Source organism: Mastacembelus armatus, chromosome 16 (assembly GCF_900324485.2).
Source record: "Mastacembelus armatus chromosome 16, fMasArm1.2, whole genome shotgun sequence".
NCBI lineage: Eukaryota > Metazoa > Chordata > Actinopteri > Synbranchiformes > Mastacembelidae > Mastacembelus > Mastacembelus armatus.
Genome location: NC_046648.1, coordinates 10711777 through 10732438, shown reverse-complemented (window position 1 = coordinate 10732438; position 20662 = coordinate 10711777). Strand labels below are relative to the sequence as shown.

At 37.7% G+C, this 20662-nt stretch overlaps 1 protein-coding gene across 1 annotated transcript in view; it reads left to right on the top strand.

Moving 5' to 3' along the window:
* The window catches only part of tsnare1 (T-SNARE Domain Containing 1), a 130297-nt gene that overhangs the window by 9677 nt on the left and 99958 nt on the right, over positions 1 to 20662 (top strand). The window contains exon 2 of the mRNA XM_026293782.1: positions 18796 to 18936. Coding sequence (XP_026149567.1) covers positions 18852 to 18936 — 85 coding nt within the window. The 5' untranslated portion in view covers positions 18796 to 18851. The remainder of the gene's footprint in view (positions 1 to 18795; positions 18937 to 20662) is intronic.

The following is a 20662-nucleotide window of genomic DNA, read 5'->3' as shown; positions in this document are numbered from 1 at the left end:
TTTTCAAAATGCCATGGCCCGGGACAGGACTTGCTTCCCCAGGGAGCTCCTCAGCACATCCCAGACACTGGGCTTCAGACACAACGGGACTTCCACAAAACATCCTTGATTGGAGCGATGACTCCATGCGGTGCATTTGTTGGTGTACAGAATGAGACTGCTAGGGTGGAAGTGACCACAGCATGGCTCACTCATCAGCCAAAGATCATTACTCTTCCTTATCTCGAGCCAAGTCCTCGGGCTGCTCAACTCTGTTCCAAGCAGGGAGCCCATTACCCGACCACATCACTGGAGGCCTGTCCATAAGGCCTGAGCTGACCTATTAGTATTCCAGTGCTGATGTGATGTTAGTGTTAAGGAGGTATATGAATTTCAATTCTTGTGACATAAAAGAGGTTATACATCTGATTCAGGTTGGTTTTCACTTTGAAATGATCATACTGTTAGCTCTAATGTACAGAATAAATACACATCTGGTTCTGGACAGCATGGTGGATGAGTGGTTAGCACTGTTGCCTCACCAAAAGAAAGTTCTTGGTTGAAAATTTGCATGTTCTCCCCGTGGTTGCGTGGGTTTTCTCCAGGTACTCTGTATGTATGTAGCATGTATGTCAGGTTGATTGGTGATTCTAAATTGCCCATAGGAGTGAGTGTGAGTGTGTGTGATTGTGTATGTGACTAGGGGGTTATGGGTAAGCATAGGTTGCTGAGGATTGCATCTCCCAAATCTGAAGTACACGTTTCGGTGAGCTGGCGTGAGCTGCAGGCCAAATGGCTGATCCAATTTCATTTCCGGAGACAAAGGGTGGGTTTAAATGACACAATGTTCCCACAAGTATAAAAGCAACAGCAACGCAATTCTCTCTGAACCACAGCACACACATTTGCATATGTGTAGTGAAGTGTAAATATGGCTTTAGGTCTACTGCATTAGTCCAGACTGAAATATCTGGACCATACTTACCTGGACTTTGATGGGCCTCTGACTTTCCTTCTAGTGCCATCATCAAGTCAAGTCATTCTGAAAATAATACAATTAGCTGAGATAGCTGTTGAAAAGCCTGACTTTAAATATTATTGTAGGTATGTGGGTTTGTGTTAAACAACCCTAAGGTAATGTAATAGCTACTTTTTTTTTTTAAAGGTCAGATGAAAAGGAGGCATGCTCAACTGTCCTTTAGAGAAAGGCCACAGCCAGATTGGGAATGAGAGGGAGAGAAGCTGGAAAAAGAGAACAGAACAGTTCTTAAGCATATATTAGTGACAGGAGTTTGTGGAATAATGAACAGTTTCCCCTCAGGACCATCACCTGCTCCGCAACACATTCGTATGCATGTGAGGCAGCGACATAAGGCAGAATACTCCTATCCTGCCATTGACAATCCAATCAAATAAGTGCAGAGAGGACAACCTTTTTGGTCCTTTCAAACAAATGAAAGCTACATAGTGTTTTAGTCCTCTGACTCAAGGTCACCTTTCACTAAAGCCTTCCTCTCCGCTGTGGGCTCCCCTTTCTATAAAGTGTCTTTCATAAGCATCTGGCTGGAATATGTTGTGCCTGGACACCTGCCTCACTAACAGAGATACATCTGTGTCCTTTCTGAGTCAAACACTAATCAGTCCTTCTAATCATTTGACACTATCATTTAAGGATAATTCTGATTTGTTCCTCCTTTTTTGTATTTTTTTTTTTTTTACATTGCTCCAGTTAGTTGTAACAATATTGCAGTATTCAGAATGTCAGTGGTGAGGTCTGGTAACAGTTAAATCATTGTAAAGAAATTTGACAGGGCAAGAAACATCAGCAAAGCCCTACTTTCTGATTCAACTCTGTATTAGTTGCAGGCCCACAGTGGTATGTGTGGAATAAAGTCTTCTTATTAAGATTTCAGGTATGGTCACTTTAGTTTTTAGTTAGCTTTAGTTTTTGTCTGGTACATGTGTAAAATCTTTTTGTCTGCCTTAGTTGTATTAGTCAGCTCCTGGGGCAAAATTTTGTTTTAATTTATTGGTGAGACTGTCCTCAGAAAATGGTGTTGGTTGTTTGTGCAAACACTTAACACAGCCTGTACTTGTGCTCTCAGAAAAAAAGACAAGTTTTCCCACAGCATCAAAGTGGAATTAGTATGAGTCGTGAGCCTCCAAATCGTACCTGCACTTCACACCCCTTCTCCTATCAAGAGGCGACACTCTGAAGTCTTTTCATACACCACAGTCTTTTCCTAACATCAACCAACATTTAGTCCCCGAAACTTAACCACACTTTACTCTGTGAGGGAGCAAGTCAAAAAAATGGCCATTAGTTTTGAGATGGCTATTTGTGAAAAGTGTAGAAGACACCCACACCAATATGCCAAATGAGAGTAAAGAGAAATGAGATCAGAAAGGCAGGAGGGAGCTAAACCATGGAGAATTTTGTATGTTAGAAGAAGGACTTTGAAAATGGCTCTATAGGCAATGGGAAGCCAGCATAATGAAGCAAGGATAGGTGAGATGTGATCATATTTGCTTTTATTTCAAGTATTCCGGGGCAGTATTTTGAACAGTTTGGAAATGTTTAAGATGGGTAATGGGAAAACCAGAGAACAGTCAGTTACAATAGTGTAAAGAATCGTGAGGAAACAAAGGTGTGTACTATGGTTTCAGTGTCGGATGGACAAAATGATTGAACTCATGCAATGTTACGAAGATGAAATAAAGCTGATTCAGAGATTGATTTGATATCTGAGTCTAACTTGGGAGAATTATCTAGTGTGATCCCAATATTCTTAACTATTGGTGCCTGGGTGATTATAAAGATATTGTGTTTTATAGTTAGGTTGTTAAGGTAAGAGTGAAGATGTGGGGTGGGGAGAACTAATGTCAAGAAGCTTAGTTTTTATGTTGAGTAGTAAAAAAAAATAATCTGCCATCCATTAGTGAATGGCTAAATAGTAGGACTCAAGGTAAATTATGTTGAAGTGATCAATTTGTTTGATGGTCATCTGCATGGCAATGGAAATCAACCCTGTATTACCAGATAATATTTCCAAATAGGGAGAGACCTTTAATAAGACGGGTGGGTATGGGATCAAGGACACTGGTGGGTGCTTTGGCTGGTTGTATTTATGCCATTTGTTTTCTCTAAACGTTGGCAGGATTGTTTTAAGTGGTGAAGATGATCATTGAACCAAGGTGTATTCATGTGCAGTTGTTTAAATCTGGTATGGATAGGTGATATTCTATTTAGAAGATCAGTGAGATTATTATTAAGAGAACTGGAGAGATACTGGAGGCGAATGGTAGATCATAGAGGACAAATAGTAGATGTTCCCAGAAGAATTCCACAGTGGACAAATTTATCAAACAAGAAGTAAATAGAATAGATAGCTGAGCAGATTTTTGAAGTGCAGTGGTGTCAAGATGGATAAGTGAGTGGTCAGAGATGAAGATAAAGGGCAGATGGTTAGTCTACAACAAGAGATAGATCTAGTTAATATTAAGTTGAGTGTATTTTCATGTTGGTGAGTGGAAGTATGAACACATTGAGCAGAGCCACATATGTCAATGAGGGCTAAAAAGAATTCAGGAAAAGGGTCCGAATTTTGTTGGTAAATTCACCCGTTAGAATAGTGTTGTGACTGACTGGTAAGAAAATTTCCAAATCTGTCAAGAAAAGAGATATTTGAGCTGCGTGGTCTATAGAGGATAGCTAGTATCAAAGTTGAAGATAGAGGGGAGGTAGAATGGCAAAGTGAGTTTGCTTTTAGAGTGACTACCTCAAAGGAAGAGTAGGTGTATGAAGGAAAACTAGAGAGACCAAGGTTAAAGGTTTAAACAGTAGACCAACACCTCCACCAGATTTATTAGAACTAGGTATTGGAAACATAAATGATTACAATTATGCAACCTTTATGGTTTCATTAGGTTAAGAAAAGCTACCTTGTCACATTTTGAGTTTTTTTTTTTAGGTTTTTAGGTTGAATAGTTTTGTCATGGCTACAGCAAGAAACATAGTAAGGATTTTTCTGTATTTTTTGACCCAACCATCCACCTCAGCCCCTCTCCTAACATGGACTTTTTCACTCTGTCTACCTACTTCATCTTTTCATTATTTTATAATTCCAATGCTATTGTTGGTCATAATAACATGGCACAAGCAATATTTGGAATAATTTTGTTACAGGAGGACAGTCTTTGATGATCAGTAATTTCAGGTATGTCACAGGATGTGAAATCATTCTGTGCTAAAGTCAGGTCTGCTTTTACCGATTTACCACAATGACCTTTAAGCCCTTCATTTTCTTCTTTCTACTGTACACAAGAGGAGATACCGCTTCCTGTATTGGCACTGAATGTACAGTAAATGCTGAATCATCCAGTTCTTAGGAATACTGGAATGGCCAAAAACATCATACTGCTGATTACTGATGCAATATCAGAGCAGGTTTTTGAAGACAATGATAAAATATCTATGTATTTTGTTTAGGGATTTAATTTTATTCTTACCTTTTGAACACATAACCACAAATCTCTAAATTAACGCTTAATCTATCATTAATTGTATTGTTTTATTGAATGTATTATTATTATTATTTTTAAAAGCTTCCTACTCAAAATTCCCACTTCTACCTGTTTAACCTTCCTCCTGTGTTAACTTTCTGTTACCACCTTTAATGTTAACGGGTCAGTTTTGACCCGTGTCTTAAATCAGCTGCAAAATACACTAAAAACAATTATCTATCATCCAATTTGTTTCTCATCTCTTGGTTACCTTGTTAAGCTTCCTTATCCATGAAAAAAATGGTTTTAATCTTTTTGGTGTTGGCTTCTGGGCCTTTTTTGTCAGTATACCCCTCAGTTTAAATAAAAATAAAAAATAAAAAAAACCTCAAGAGAATCATATAAATAAATAAAAAAAGGTTATTGTGTTACCTGACTATTACTGAGGCGTATTAAAACACATCTCTTAAATAAATTTATTTATTTTTTCATTTTAATGTTATTAACTGGTTTTTCTCAGGGATGCCGCTCGCAGCTTTGCCTGTGTAAATTTTTTATGCCGTACTTCCCTGGCTTACGGGGCATGTATTTTCGGAAGGGGCATTTTCCTCGGAAAGGGACAAGACACCTCTGGCCCTGGGTTGAACATCAGTGGATGGAGCTGCACCCACTTCTCCCAGAAATCCCTGATGGGGGCAAGCTTGTCTCTATCTGATCTTGATCTGGCATCTCTGTTGTCAAATCTGAGGACTCTTGATATCATTTGAAAAGTCTGAAGTGACATAGTTTCCTGGAAAATATTTCTGCCTGTTGAACCGTCCCAGAGACTATCAGTGACTTCATTGCAGGATCTCTACACTCCAGCAAGAAGAAGAAGAAGACCAATATAAGCATCCAGGTATTCCTCATCATTGCCTTTCCACATGTTGCCATGGACTTCCTTCAATGTTTGTCATAGCAACGATGATTATTTTTAGTGACAATGGCACAAAAAGCTCAAAACATGTTTTGATGTCACTGATATTAAAACAAAATCTAACCTTTGCAGCAGCTGCCCTGCCATGAACATCATGAGGTACTGAGCTCCAACAGATCTTCTCATCTTTGGACTTGAATCTGTCAGCGGGAGCAGCTACACCACCAGTGATCAGTCATCAGACTCATCAGATGTGTCTGTGTCTTCTGGATGATCTTCTCATTTTGGATGCTGCAAATTAGAGATGTGCACTCTGCAGGTCACCAACTCTATACTGAATTGACCTCACATGTCTGGACATGCCCATCTTTGTTTGTTTTGTTTTTTTGCAGGTATACTGGAAAACAAGGCAAAATGAGAATCCCCTAAAGCTCACGTGATTGGGAAAGGAGCTGGCTGTCAGTGTGTTGGCTGACAGTACACTTGTGATTTCAGTGTTGGCTCTAATTATTGCTTAATAATCTTATTTCTATAACTGGGTTGGAAACGACCCTAACAACACAAATGTCATTATTTCAACCAGAGCACTTTATAATTTAGTGAAATCTTTTTTTATTTTTTTATTTTGTTGGAATAGAGGTTCCTAACAAAGTCAAAAAGCCCCGATGCAATAAACAAATGTATGTGTTTCTTTTATGCATTTAAAACCTAAAACGGGTTGGTGCCGACCCTAACACAAGAGGAAGATTAAGTCAGTTCTTACCTTATTATTCTAGATCCTTGCATAATTTGTAGTTACAGACCAATTTCAGACCTTTCTTTCATCAGCAACTTATTGGAAAACCTGTATCAAATCAAGTGAAGAATCATTGCATTAATTGATTGTGACAGAAAACAATCAGCCATCAGCCTTTTCTGCAAATCTTTACTACCCAGACAAGTTTTTTAGCTTTTGTCTCTGATATAATTGCCTTTCTCAGCCCCATGCAGATATGATTAGTGACAAAGAGGCATACAGCTATCCTGTGCAGAGGACATTTATCTCTGCACCTGTTTCTTTTGTCCTGCCTTCCTGTCCTTGATTGACAGAGTCATTCTGCTGATAAACAACATTATGAAATTAGAAGGACAGTAGAACAGTGTGAAATAAAAGCCAACACTGGCAAACAAACAAGCATAATGAAATAGTATTTCATAATAATGAGTTAAAATGTATATTATTTTACAATTTATTGGTTATATTATGAAATTGTGTATTTTTATTAAAATAAATTGTATATTTATTCAAATTGTTATTAGCCATAATTTACTATGTTTAATTTTGAAAACTATTCCTAACAGAAAGTGTTAAAATGGGTTAGGTGCAGGATTCCTACAGGTTTTATTGAGGCCTGCAGTTTTGATTCATAGCTCACCATCTTTGTTTTTTGCAGTTGATTTCACTGCCTTTAGTAGACACCATATTGGCAGGTACTGTACACGAGACGTACTGAACTTAAAGTTTATAAAAATCCCACCAAACTCTATAGATAGCTTTGATTTCAAGTACCACTGTGGAGGAGCAAATTACAGCAAGTTCACAAAGCTTTGCAATTATATTTAAGTTAAAAAGGCACTCCAATGAATCAGTATAGAACATCCAAATTAATGGTGGATGTGTGAGAGACGGCTTATGAAATAGAATGCTCAAAATTTAACGAACTCTACCAAAAGTTTATCTCAAGTCATGGCCAAACTGTGGTATTTATATATTTTGCTGTTCTTTTTTAAACTTGTTACTGACAAGGAATGTGAGAGAAATTTGTTTTGGCAAAGATGGATGCTTTAGTCCTTTCTAGCTGCTGAGATATCTCAGTCACTGCAATGTCAAAGGTCACCTCACTGAGTCTCATGTACTCTGTTGAAAGTGTCTCTTTTGGATTATTAGCTCCCTGATGGAGAAGCTGTCTCCATGGTTTCCAAATCTAGATAGAGGCTAGAGACCCCTCCTACCCCACCCCTCTCTAGTCGCTAAACTATCAGAGCACTGTACTTTTGCATTTTAATTCATCATGTCTAGACAGTCATCTACACAGCAGACAGCTGTATGAGTTTAACAGTGTTAAACCCACGTGCTGGAGTTGCTACCAAATGTGTTTCCAGAGATACAAAGTGTTGGATTATGTGATAAAATATAGTTGTATTATATACAAATATAGTTGTATTTAATTATATTTTATTATTGAAGCACTGACACCATAATAATGTAGATAGATTAATTTACTAACATCAGGGCTGCAATCCATGTGCAAGCAATATAAAAGTAATAAATCCTCACAGAAGCTCCCATTAACAAGTGTGAGCTAATAGCAGAGCAGTGTGTTCTGCCTCTCTCCTTACACAGTGTTACGATGAACCACACTGCTGCTAATGTTTGCCTTCCTAAGGCCAAAACTGACAGAGTACAAACACAGATAACACATACTTTGTGTTCAATCAAAATCCTCCCCTCTAACCATTTACTTTAATCCTGCCAATCCAAATGTTACTGAAGAAGAAAAATGGCTGTCATAGATCACTAGATCTTGTGTGTTTACATAAAGCATTCTGCGGGGTAAGGAAGATAAAGACAGTGTCAGGCTGCTAACTGCACCACATTATATCTGTATATTACCACTAGCCAATTTGGTTTGTACCAGCAGAGTTGTCTTTTCTTATAATCATTAGGAAACATGCTTATGTGCTGTGGCACAAGTAGTCCTGATAGCATTACTTGCATGTTTTTTAAAAAAACTGTAAAGAATGAGAGCGGTAATGTGATGTTGACTGTGACATTCAGTTTTCCCCCCCTTTTTTTAAGTTATTTTATGCAGTTTAGCAGAGTAGAGGACCATTACTTCTGTTTCATGAGGGAATCAAAGCAAATTTGTCTCTAAGCCAAAAGTCCTTCATGTCAGATAACATTTGCATATAATTGAGAATTTTTTTTAAATTTGCGAGGCTGTGATGCTGGGGAGCCTTTGAGTCTTTGAGTAGCGGTGCTAGTGTGTTTTGAAGGTACACTTCACAATGATATGCTGTTCCTGGACATGTTAGAGGCCCAAGCCAGTCATTCAGTAAAACACCTGAGAGGATGGATTTTTTTCAGTAGAATATGCATGTCAGGTTGATTGGTTACTCTAAATTGCCCATAGGAGTGAGTGTGTGTGGTTGTTTGTCTTTGTGTGTCTATATGTGGCCCTGTGATGGACTGGTGACCTGTCCAGGGTGTACCCCTGCCTTCTACCTGAAAGAGAGCTGGGATAGGCTCCAGCAGATCCCCGTGACCCTGGTTAAGGAATAAGCGGGTATAGATAATGGATGGATTTATTCAATTGTGTTCTTTTATGACATCAACATCTGTCAGTTTGTTTTACTAGCCTGTATTATATCGTATCCTGTGTTAAATATGTTTGGAATAAGATATGAATTCCTAGACATGGCCAAGGTTCTAATCATCTGTGATCACCTCAAACTAAGCATGAAAAAAGGTTCACAACAGCGGCAGTTCACAGGTGTGGTTTAGTATCAATAGTTTTAGTACTAGTTTAGTATCACTAAAGAAACCATCTAAGTATCTCCACCATGGGTGACTCTGGGAGCTGTGCTGTCAGAGGGCAATAGTTCCAGGTAAATTAGTCACAGAGCTAGTTCCAGAATAAACTGCAATAACAGAGCTGCAGCATTTCTCCCAGAACAGGGAAACCGGGGTCCCCTCCCAGAGCTGGAGTGGGTGTATTAAATGCCATGTGGCAGGCAAAGCCAAGGACCTAGGCATGGTGTTCCCTGGCATTGCAGACTGTGTCTAAGAACTCTGAAGGTCATCTACAGAAGAATTTTTCACGCCTCCTGGTGGTGGTTAGGTTTTGGAATCCAAGAGAACCATGTTAATAGTCTCCACTGTGGAGGCGACTGCCCAGGCTTGCTCAAAAGTTCAGTGCCTCAAGAGCCTGCTGGTATTAATTGTTGTTTTGAGAACATAGGAGTTGAGATGAAGATTGTGCATGTGCATACATTTTCACAATATCTCATAATTCTAAAACATCCATCCAAAAACACAGTTTTATAAATCTGATCATGTTTATGCATAATTCTGCCTTTGTGTGTATGAAAAGATTTTAGTGAGCATCTTAGTGTGGCTTCAACAGTCAGACAGCATATTTTACTGTCTTTCTCTAAATAGTGTTTTGCTTTGGGCCTTACCTTCGTGTAGCTCATGCTGTCAAACCAAACCAAGCAGAGGCAGCATTGAATCCTCCTGGCAGACAGGAGAGTACATGTGATGGCTCAGCCTGGCTGGCAGGTGCCACTGGAAGGTAAGCTGAGGCAGAGTTTAGTTATGGAATAGAATGAGGTGATTTATCTCAATAATGACTCCTTTTTGTGTGACAAGGCAATTTCACTGCCCAGAGGTGTTTTTTCACCCCTCCTACCTGGGCTGAAGGTTGTTTTCAAAGGAAGGCAGTGCCAGTGGCCTGAGATCAGACGGAGGACAAGAGAGAAGGTTTTAGTAAACACACATGAGCCATCCGAGAGTTTGGCTGTGTCAGCTGAAGACATGACAATAAAGAGGGGGGATGAAGGAGAAGCACTTTTTCAATTCAGAGAGAGGGAGACTGGTTTTTAGTTCATCTTCCCTTTCTTTTCTGAAGAGGCTACTGTTGAGGGCTGAGCCTCAAAACATACTGCTTTTTGATTTCCATCCTTCCCTTTGATCCTGCCATACAAATCAACCATGTGGCTGCATGTCTGTACCTCTGAGTGTGTACATCAAAAAGCTTGCAATCAATCCTGCAACACCACTTCATGCTATCGGCAAAACATCCTTCCATTTTAATCTCACATTACAAGCAGGCATGTGGTATATGTCGCTCGAAGGCTTTTGAATTACCATTCACAGTGAACCGCTTTCAGTGTATTCCAAAACCTAATCTGTCATAGCTGTAAGACACCGGAGTTATGTATACATAACAGATGCAGATGCAAATACTGAAAATGTGCAAAGAACAATCAAAATGAAGAGGTACAATTGTAAGACACAATGGAAAAAAGAGCATATGATTGGCAGTGAGTAGCTGAAAAAGAGAAGTGGACATGGCAAGCATGGGGAACAGGATTTAAAGATGAATGAATTATCGTAATGTTTGCAACGCAGAATTTACTAGAAGGTGATAACCAATGAGAGCAGGTTCTAGAAATTGCAGCAGAATTATTTATTGTTTTGCAATAATAAGGTAAACAGTCAAACATTTAGATTTATGAAGTGATTTTGAGATTCACTCCCTGTATGAGAAAGGAGGTTTACACAAGTTCTGAATATTCAGTATAAAGTAGAGCCTAAAGGTCAACCAAATAAATAAATAAATCTTAATTCGATAATAGATTTTCAGTCTATCTCCTTCAATGATTCTACATTTCTGTAAAGGATTTTTAGGTTTAAAATAATGTTTTAATGGTTAACAACAGAAGTTGTTAAAAATGTCACGTATTGGGGTAATGGGTGGCGGAAATCTCTTTGGCAGTTTTTATCCTTTTAATTGGTCATAATTAATTCTAATTGTTGATAACCTAATATCAGACCTTTTTATAGGTCACTCCTGTTTAAATGAACCAATTAAGTCAATAAATAAAGGGTAAATAATGGGTTTTGAACTTCACACTTTCTAATGAGCCATTTCCATATTTATTCAATTTATCAAGTCTGCAAAAGGTAAGATAAAGCTTTTGTAATGTAGGAGGAGGATAAACACCAGCCAAAGGGATTTACAGTTTATTTTGAAAGATAAATTTCATGGCCATCCAGCAACCCTCCAGACTTTACACTAGGAATGACAAAAATGACCTTCATGACAGTGGTACATGAAAAGTCATTAGGATTCATCATCTGGGAAACATGAATGTCTGCACAAAATGTTGTGCCAGGTCATACAGAGATATCTCACTGGGTAGATGAAAACTCTGACATGCCAGTGTTGCTAAATTTTTGAGTAAGTGTCTCGAGATTGCCCAGACTGGCCCAAGCTGACATTTCTCGGATGGCCTCCCATAATGAACCATAATGAGCTTTGAGGAGTTTAATGAAACAGAGGAGTTTCATATACATTCATATATTTAGGGCCAGCAATGCCTTCTTATGGTTGGCAATCTGTAGTATCTTGACATAAGATTTAACATTTTAGCTATTTCTGTTTTACCACACTACAGACTGCCCAATTTGCTAGAGGCAACAGAACATTAGGGTTAAATGAGAACCATTACCGCACACTTGAATATGGAATACTTCCAACAGACATTTCATGGTTGGTAAATCAATCAGATCTAACACATTTTTATATCCATCTGATCTGATAGAGTAATGTAATTTTTGTGTGTGCGATAATTAAATAGGGAAACTTCAACAGACCTGGGAATCAGGAAGTCTTGGATGTCAGAATGAGCAGATTGGTGAAAAGGAGTGCGACTGATTAAGGTCAGTCTTGTCTTGAAGAAACAGCATCAAAGTGTTAATGATCATCCCAGCACACTGACAGACAACTAACATTATCATATTCTAAGTTAGGTGGATATTTTAGTGTGAAATGTACTGTTGCACAGTACACACATACAATAGGGATAAACGGATGCATGGGTATGCCATGGCTGTTTTAGTAAGTACTTCAATGATCTTCCAACATATTTAAGGAACATATGTTGCTTCACCTGCCTTTATTTCCCAACAGGTAGTCTGTATGTCTACAGTAATTTCTTAAATCCCAAGAAGTCATAGGCTGTAGCTCATCTACTGACAGAGCTGGCCAGGAGACCAACAGTTTAACAAAGCAAATATTGTAAATCTGTCTGTAATCTAGTAAATTACAGACAGATTCAGCTGAATCTTTTAATGCACACAGAAACAAGCTACATATAACCCAAAGTGATAACCAGTCACTGGTGCTTAAGTCTTTTATATGGATTTAGCATTGGCTAGAGAAAGCTACTCCAGATGTTGGAGAATCTGAAACCTTCTTTTAGGTGCAGATGAGAATATATTGATACAGATGCTTGGAATTGATTAACATTTAATAGGCTGTTTGTTGACCTTTGTTGTCATGGTTCCAATTATTCCACAAAATATTCATGCTTTATCCACTACAATTATGTGGTTAGGTTTAGGCTCTGGTAAAAGCGGAGAAACACCACACCCCGTCCTGTTTTCATGTGATTTATCAGATAAAATTTGTTAATTCTTCTTTAAAGACACATTTTTCAGATGCAGCGGCCTGACTTACCCACAGGATAGTCCACTGTGAAATGTTTGTAATGTAATTGATGAGATTTGTAAACTAAACCTTTTCAAACCTGACCATGTAGTTTTTATGCCTAAACCTAATTAATGCCTCTACCCAGCCACACACTTTTTGTACATAAAGCGAAGCTGGTTACTCACACTTTGTCAAGTGCAGATTCCAAAGTTACCCTTTAGTGTCAATATGAGACACCAAAAGTACTTGACAGGGTGTCAGTATTTGATGTCCTGGGATGAGAATGTGTTGGTTACACAAACATTTGCTACTGTCATTATGCGATATGCATTTCGCACCTAAAATCTCCCACAGATGGAATTAGATCTATTGCAATTTTCCTCTATCTGCTAATGAATATCATGTGATATGATCAAAATCTTCATAACAACTAGCCTACTAAATATACCTTTTGGTACGATATTCTCAACTTTACAAGATATGTGTCACAGATAATTTTATTTGATACATTTCTCTTGGTATTGTTTAATGCAAATACTATGGAGATAAGGCCGCCCTGCAAAGCTAAGTATCTGCTGTACTGATCATTTTATTGTATCGTACTATAAAAATGTACTTGTAGTATAGTGACTTTTATATAAAATCCATCATGCTGAGCATTTATCTTTGCTGTACATGTTACATTTCTTACCTTTATTGATGCGATAATGTATTGTGTCAAGACATTGTTTTCACAACTTGAAATGTGTTGATGCATGCAATGAATACTTTTTGGGTAGTGCTAGGTCCCGAGGTTTTATTTATGATCTCTGGAAATTTTGGGTTAGCGCGAGAGCAAAGTACCATGTAATTGTGCACTCAGTACAGTGTAGATAGTGAAAGGTTTTCAAGAGGGCAGTCATCAGATTATAGTAAAGTGGAAGAGGTCAGGCTGGTGATGCTCATATTTCACTAAAGAGAACTGCAAAATTCTAAATTCATAATTGGAGAAACTTGACACAATTTCATCCAATCTATTTTCTGTGTGGCTATAATTTCAAAGCCTTCATTGAAAGTCAAATAAACAGCAATTAAAGCATGCATACACACATACACTTACAATAAGCCAGCTCACATTGTTTTCCATATAAGCCTCCACATTAGTGAAGCCTTAACATGCATCATCTCTCCAGAAAATCACCTGTTTCATCACATTTGTTTTTTTGGAACTGTACATCCTGAATATTGCTAATCTATTTCATTAATATAATTTCTTTTATTAGTGCAGAATTATTATATTTTAGGGGATTTCAGTATGATTTTAAACTGTTTTAGTGGATTTCCCACACAATCTAGACTAAAGGAAGCAACAAATACTTTTTGTTTTGACCAGCCAAATATGTAAATAAACATAAATTTTATTGTTTACTTCCATGTCGGAATAACAATATCAGTCTTGGAAAAAAAAAAAAAAAAATGTCCCTATCATTTGAACTCTTATACACACACATGCTTGCACACAATCCTGCCTCAGGTTGGCTCTTGCTTGTTTGTGATAAATGCAGCATTTGTGTCCAGGGTGTAGGCTTATTTCTGCTCAGTTGCCTGCTCTGGCTAAGCTAAGCCTTGTGTTGCTGATAATGACAGCTGTGAAAAGAGTGGGGGACTGAATGAAACCCAGTGGGGGTGGTGAGTAGCTGAGGATCCAGTGACTTTGCCCTGCCAGGCCTGTATTTACAATCCTTCTGTGTCCTGCAGTGTCAAACAGGCTAGCACACTGGAAGGGTCTATTCTTCTGTATAAGTGAGAAGTGTTGTCATTAAAAAGTGGCTATTTGATGTGCAAGAAAATCTTTTCTCACACAGATTTTTTATATTTTTCATATGTTGTTCAATTCCTTCAAAAGGCATATGTTATTTTAAGGGGAAACATTTCTTTTCAATCAACTGGATAAACTCTTGATTCTTATAGTTTAAGGTTATGATGATGGGCTTTTAACTCCTTTGGTTTTGGGATGGCAGTGCACAATTCTATAAAATAGTACAATATCTGAAATTAGCCACTTGGCTTACATTCACGCTAAATATTACATGCGTCATTCAGTGCTTTTTATGTATCCCTTTTATCTAATTGTTATTGTAAAAGACAGATAACATACTATACATTTATTATTAATACTATGTAAACTGTTAATGTCCTTGGCCTAGCTTTTAATCAGTTATCACAGGTCTTACCACTACAGTAACATTTCTTAATGTTGGTTTTGCAGCATCCTGTGGTGCCATTACGACTGTAAAATCTGCTCATGTAACTGATTATTCATTGTGCATTGTGTAGAATGTTTCACTAACAAAAGCAAGAAAACATGTACAATAACTACACATGAAACCATCACTGTATTAAAAACCCCGCTAATATGTAATTGTGCCTTTGCTAATAAATGACAGTGTACTGTTGCCAGTTGCCATAGTAATGCAATATGCTTTGTGGCTCATGAGGTTTCCAGGTGTGAGGTAGTCAGAGATACAGTAATTGCTGTCAGAAATACTGATACAGCTGTAATGGACTGCTGACCTACCCAGGGTGTACCCCTGCCTTTTTCCCAAAGAGAGCTGAGATAGACTCCAGAAGATCCCTATGACCCTAAATAGGAATAAGTGGGTATAGATAATGAATGGATGGATGGATGGAAATACTTATACAGTATGAGACAACTGAACCAGCGGGCCATAAGAACTAAAAAAAACAAAAAAGTTTTTGAACCCCTAGAGAATTTAAAGTCTAGAGAAACTACATTGTGGATTATGAAAATATTTGGGTGCCTTCTTTCTCTTTAGGCAGTTATAGATGTAATTTAATTCAGTCGATATATTTTGGTTTCAGTGGTCTCTAGTCGTCATAAGAAAATCAAATAATTTAGGTCTTTGTATTTTTATTCCCTTTGTTGTAGCCTTACCCAAATACTGTTAACAATAAATACATACAATAGTTTATTATTAAAAAAAACTATAAAGCTATTTGAGACATGGGCTATATCAGAAAACCAGTAGAACTGCATAAGTATAAATAAAAATATTTTAACATACGTTTGGTGCAACATACACATAAAAAAATTGAAATAAGCATAGAATAGAAAGTTTGAAGTTAACCCTCTGGGGTCTGAGGGGTTTACAGCTGCTTTCAGACTGAACGGACATACAATTGTTTTAACAGATTATCAGCAGCGTTGAATTTAATTTTCAAAGTTCCTATTCCAATGGAAAATAGGAAGAGTGTATTACACAGGTGTCCTAACTTAAAAAAAATCTTAAACCTTAAATCTTAACCACATAGTGTTAGCTTGTGTAAACCATAGCCTATGATTGCTCTTTGCTTTTATAACTGGCAGAACTCTGAAAGAACGAATTAAAGCAGCCTGAAACTATCCAGCTTTGCAGAAGCCATCCTGGTGTTGTTTTCTAGAGATTGTGTTCAACAAGCGCAACTTATCTCAGCCCACAGTGTCACACAATTTAACAGTGGTAACAACAATAATCAATTTGTAATTTGGCTGCTTTTTAATTTAATCTTTTGTTCAGGTTTTTAGTGTTGGGGGGAGACTATATAATACATTACAAAACAGCATAATGATTGTTAATAACCAGTGATGTTGAAAAGCCAATCACCTGCTGTCTGCCATTTTGTGCCAGTTTTCCATTGTGCATGAGTATAGTCAACCATCTTGTGCAAGTGTCATAGTGTGGTCTGCCAACTGGTCACCATCACCACACCTTCTTGTCCACAGTGGTTTACATCTTGGTTTTAAAAATTACTAAAAGATCTGGGTGTGAAATATGTTTTTGATATTTTTGACTATTTGTCAGATAAAACAAGACGTGAAAACATCATGGGTATTTTTCACTAATTTTTACGTCCAACTATTATACTCCACAATCAAAAACAGGTTCATAATAAAAATCGTCATGAGATGCAACCCTAGAAAAGATGTCATTATGAAAAGCAAATGCACAATATGTGAACAAGTGCCATATTTTACTCTTGTTATTGTCCATATAGATAAGGTAAGTGATTTATAATTCCCCACACTGGTGAAGAGTAAGGTTATCCAAACATGTGTGTATGTGCGCAGATATGAATGTACATCCATATGCAGATGGAGGTGACGCATGTCCACACTTCAGAGGGATGTGAGGCGTAGTCACTGGGCTTGAAATCAAGCAGAGTGAAGATTGTTTATGGACTGCCAAAAGTAATTAATCTCCCTTCTCTATGAAAACTAATCGGATTAAACATCCTTGTGGCCCAATGAATCTGTCTCTGTGTAATGTGTGGATGGTGGCTCTCTGGCTGCTCCCCTGTCCTGTTATGTACCCATAATACCAGTCCTATAGGTCGGATTCACTGGCTTCAGCACAACAATGGGCAGCACAAAGACTCTGGAGTGTAATCACATTGTCCTGCTTGTCTGAATGCTTGTCTTTCACGGTGGGGAAACAGCATTGGCTACTTGACCAGTATCATATTCTGACCTTTGATAGAGATGTTGAGCCACTAAGAGACATTTGTTGATTTAAGTGTCATCTGTGTCTCTGGCCGCGGGTAAAACACATGTTCACATGATGATTTGACCTTTTCAGATGAGTATTCTGTACCCTCCTCTGCTCTCTGCCTTTAACTTTTAAAGATTTCCATCTAAAACATTCACTCCAAACTATTGACTGGGTGGTTCAGTTCTTGCATGTTTGCTGCCTTTAAACTATTTAAATTTCTTTACACAACTGAGTACTCTTAGCATTGAATGTGTTAGTGATCTGATGTTATTATTAATATACTGATCATATAATATCTTGACCTAGTCAAGCCTTTCTTCAAGTTTGAGCTACTGCAACAGATTTTAGAGGCTGTAATATTAATTGTTTCACAGTAATAAGAACTTGGGAAAACAGCATACTAATAATTTTGTTTCCTTTGGAGTCTTACCAGGTCTAGAACTTAAAGAAACAGTGCAATAATTAATATGTGTATTTGCTTTTTTTTAAGTTAGAAATTAGAAAATCTACATACATGTTTTGTTTGTGTGTTGAGTACCACACAAATGAAGTTGTAATTGGCCTGGCTTGTACAATTAGAAGCAGGAGGAAAGAGCTAACCTGGATCTGGCCAAAGCAGACTGTTACATTGAACAGCATTTTGGTATAGTCAGGTGCCATCTATCAACCATTCTTATAACACAAGCTAAGAGATGTGTTATACAGAGCCACAAAGTCCGTATTAGGGGTTGAGGTGGGTGGATGAGTCAGACAATGCAGGACATTACTAAAGGAGACTGGTGTTCATTATTGAGCTTTAGGTGATTTTTATCCATCTTTATTATACAACTGTGTTTATTATTGTAAATGTGTTAAATATTTTTGCACCAAGCATAATGTTTCATATCTAAGCAGTAGTTTTTGTTGCTTTTCTTAACTTGGGCAGTATGAGGAATTAAACAGCATTACTTGGTTCCTATCTGTTTTATCTAACATACTAATGAACGCAGGTTTAGTATAAAAACTTGCTAAATTGATGCTTTACTTATAATATTAAGTGAATGCTAGCTCAAACACCATAATGGGCTATAATGAAATGTTGTGTATGTGAATTTTCTGTTTCAAATTGTTTTCATTATTTTGGTATATTGGTGCATGCGTGTTTGACAGAGCTGTTTCAGCACATCAAAGTTAAACCTACTGACAGAATTAGGATTTTTTTGGTTCTGATAATTTACGAACTTGACAGCTAGAAATTTAAGCTTCATCCACATTTGAGCTTCTGAATTTCCTTTCAGAAAACTGTTGGGAATATCAGAGATTGTATGTACATATATTTCAGCATGCTGTTATTGGAAGTAAATGGAATATATTTTTTTTGGTAGGAAACACTACTTTAAGAAAAGCTAGTTTAGTAATAATCAGTGTTGATCCAAATGGGACTGAAATCAGAGAGGGGCTCTTGTAACCAGCCCTCCTTGAGTAATGCCATCTGTACAGGGCTTCTGTCTGCAAAGAAATTATACAAATTATGTTTACTTTCTTCACTTACTGTCAGACTGTGAGTGCATTACTTTTTTAGATTGGCAGAGCAAAGTGAAAATAAATTGTGTTTTCTTGATTTATTCAGGTTTTTGTTCCGTCCCTGGGCGCCTGCAGCAGACACACCACCAACCATCAGGCAGAATGTCATATGGTTCCATTGATGGAGGCTCTTTTGGCAGTCGCAACCCATTTGGAGGTCCTACAAGGCAGGGCTACCAGCCAGTGGGTAAGGACAATATTGATTTTATTTATTTATTTTTTTTTGCATCACGGAAATATCATTTTTGCTAGGGTCATACATGTTAACACGTAACCAACTAAGGATTAGCATTTTTCGGATTTTTTTAGACAATTGCAAAATGTTACTACTGCATGTAGCTTACTGTATGCCATGAGACTGGATTCTGCAAGAATGCTACCTGTAGCTACCATTTCAGTGGCAACATCTCTATGTAAATGTCCACAACAATCAGTAGCAGCAACAGGCAACTCTTACTAACTTGTCAAACAAAATCTGCTCCTATCCGCCTACTATAATTTTATCATGCAGCTCAATAGAGTGGATTACAGCCTTAAATACATGGTATAGCAATATGACACAGTTATAATAAAAACTATTGCTGGTATGATAACCATTACTTATTGCCCCTAACCAGATAATTTGACTTTAAATCCCATGTTGCTCCAATACCATTTCTCTGCCCTCATCTGTTTGCTCTGTACTGATAAAGAGCAAAGAACTTTGCTGGTTGAAGAGAACACCAACTGCTGCTGGTGCTGACCTGTTTACATTAAAGTTAATGAAGGCTGCAATTGCTTGCTGTCTGAAAGCACCTGAAGAATGAAACTATTAGAAATTTTAAAGTAAAGGGAATAGGTTTAGACAAGTGGGAATGGTCGCTGTGCTTGAATGTTGTGTTCTTTTACTTTTGTTTCTTGTATTTCTTGCCTTGTGTTGACATTCTTACAACCTGAGATTTTTTTACTTTATTTTTATAGTAATTGGATTTTTGTTGAGTGTCTGTATACATAGTAAATACATATATTTTGCAATAGACGACTAACCCTCCAAACAGTGAGGCATTCACATTTGTCTAACAAGAACGGTTTCATTTCTCAGTCTGCCTGGTCAAGGGTTAATTGGGATTAGTCTACTGAGGTGTCTATTAATAAGCGTCCCTTATGTTTAGGATTAGGGTTGTCCAAACCGCAGATTCAGACAGTATTAGTCATTTCATATAGCCAGATGGGTCAAAATAGTAACCCCTTGCATATTTTTGACTCTGCTTTTGTACAGTAGCTAATGTAGAATCATCACATCTCATCTATCTTCTGAATAAAAACGCAGTCAGCCACAGTTGGGGAGAAGGTTTTCAGGGACAGACATGGGAGTACAGGCAGCATTACACAGACGATGCCCATAAAGGGTTTGAGAGAACTGTCCAGTCCCAGCCAGACAAGGAGCTGCTTTGTTCTTAAGGTCAGTGTCTGCTGCAATAGGACACAGTACAGGCAGAGGAGCTCCCCTGGAGCTGGTGCTGTATCTGTATAAGTTTGGTGCCTGGTTTAAAGAACATCCTTTACATCTCAGAAGCATGAGACAGACCAGGTAGTGGAGACACAGGAAATGGAGGTAGTGTAGCAGAAGAGACGTATTGATAGATCAGAGAGCTACCTTGCCCTTGAAAGCAGAGAAAAATGTGAATAGTGAGAGAGATTAAATCATCAGTTTTATTCTTTACCTAATCAGAGATGACTAGTGATAGGAATTGTTAAGATTTTATTAATACAAGTAACATTAACAATTCAGCTTATCGGTTTTATACACAGGTTTTTTGCACCAATGTTATATCTGATTCTGAACACAGTATTCCACAGAATTACACTAAAAATAGAGGGAATCCGTCAAGTAAACAGTTTAAAACGTTACCCATCAACTAGTAGGCAACACC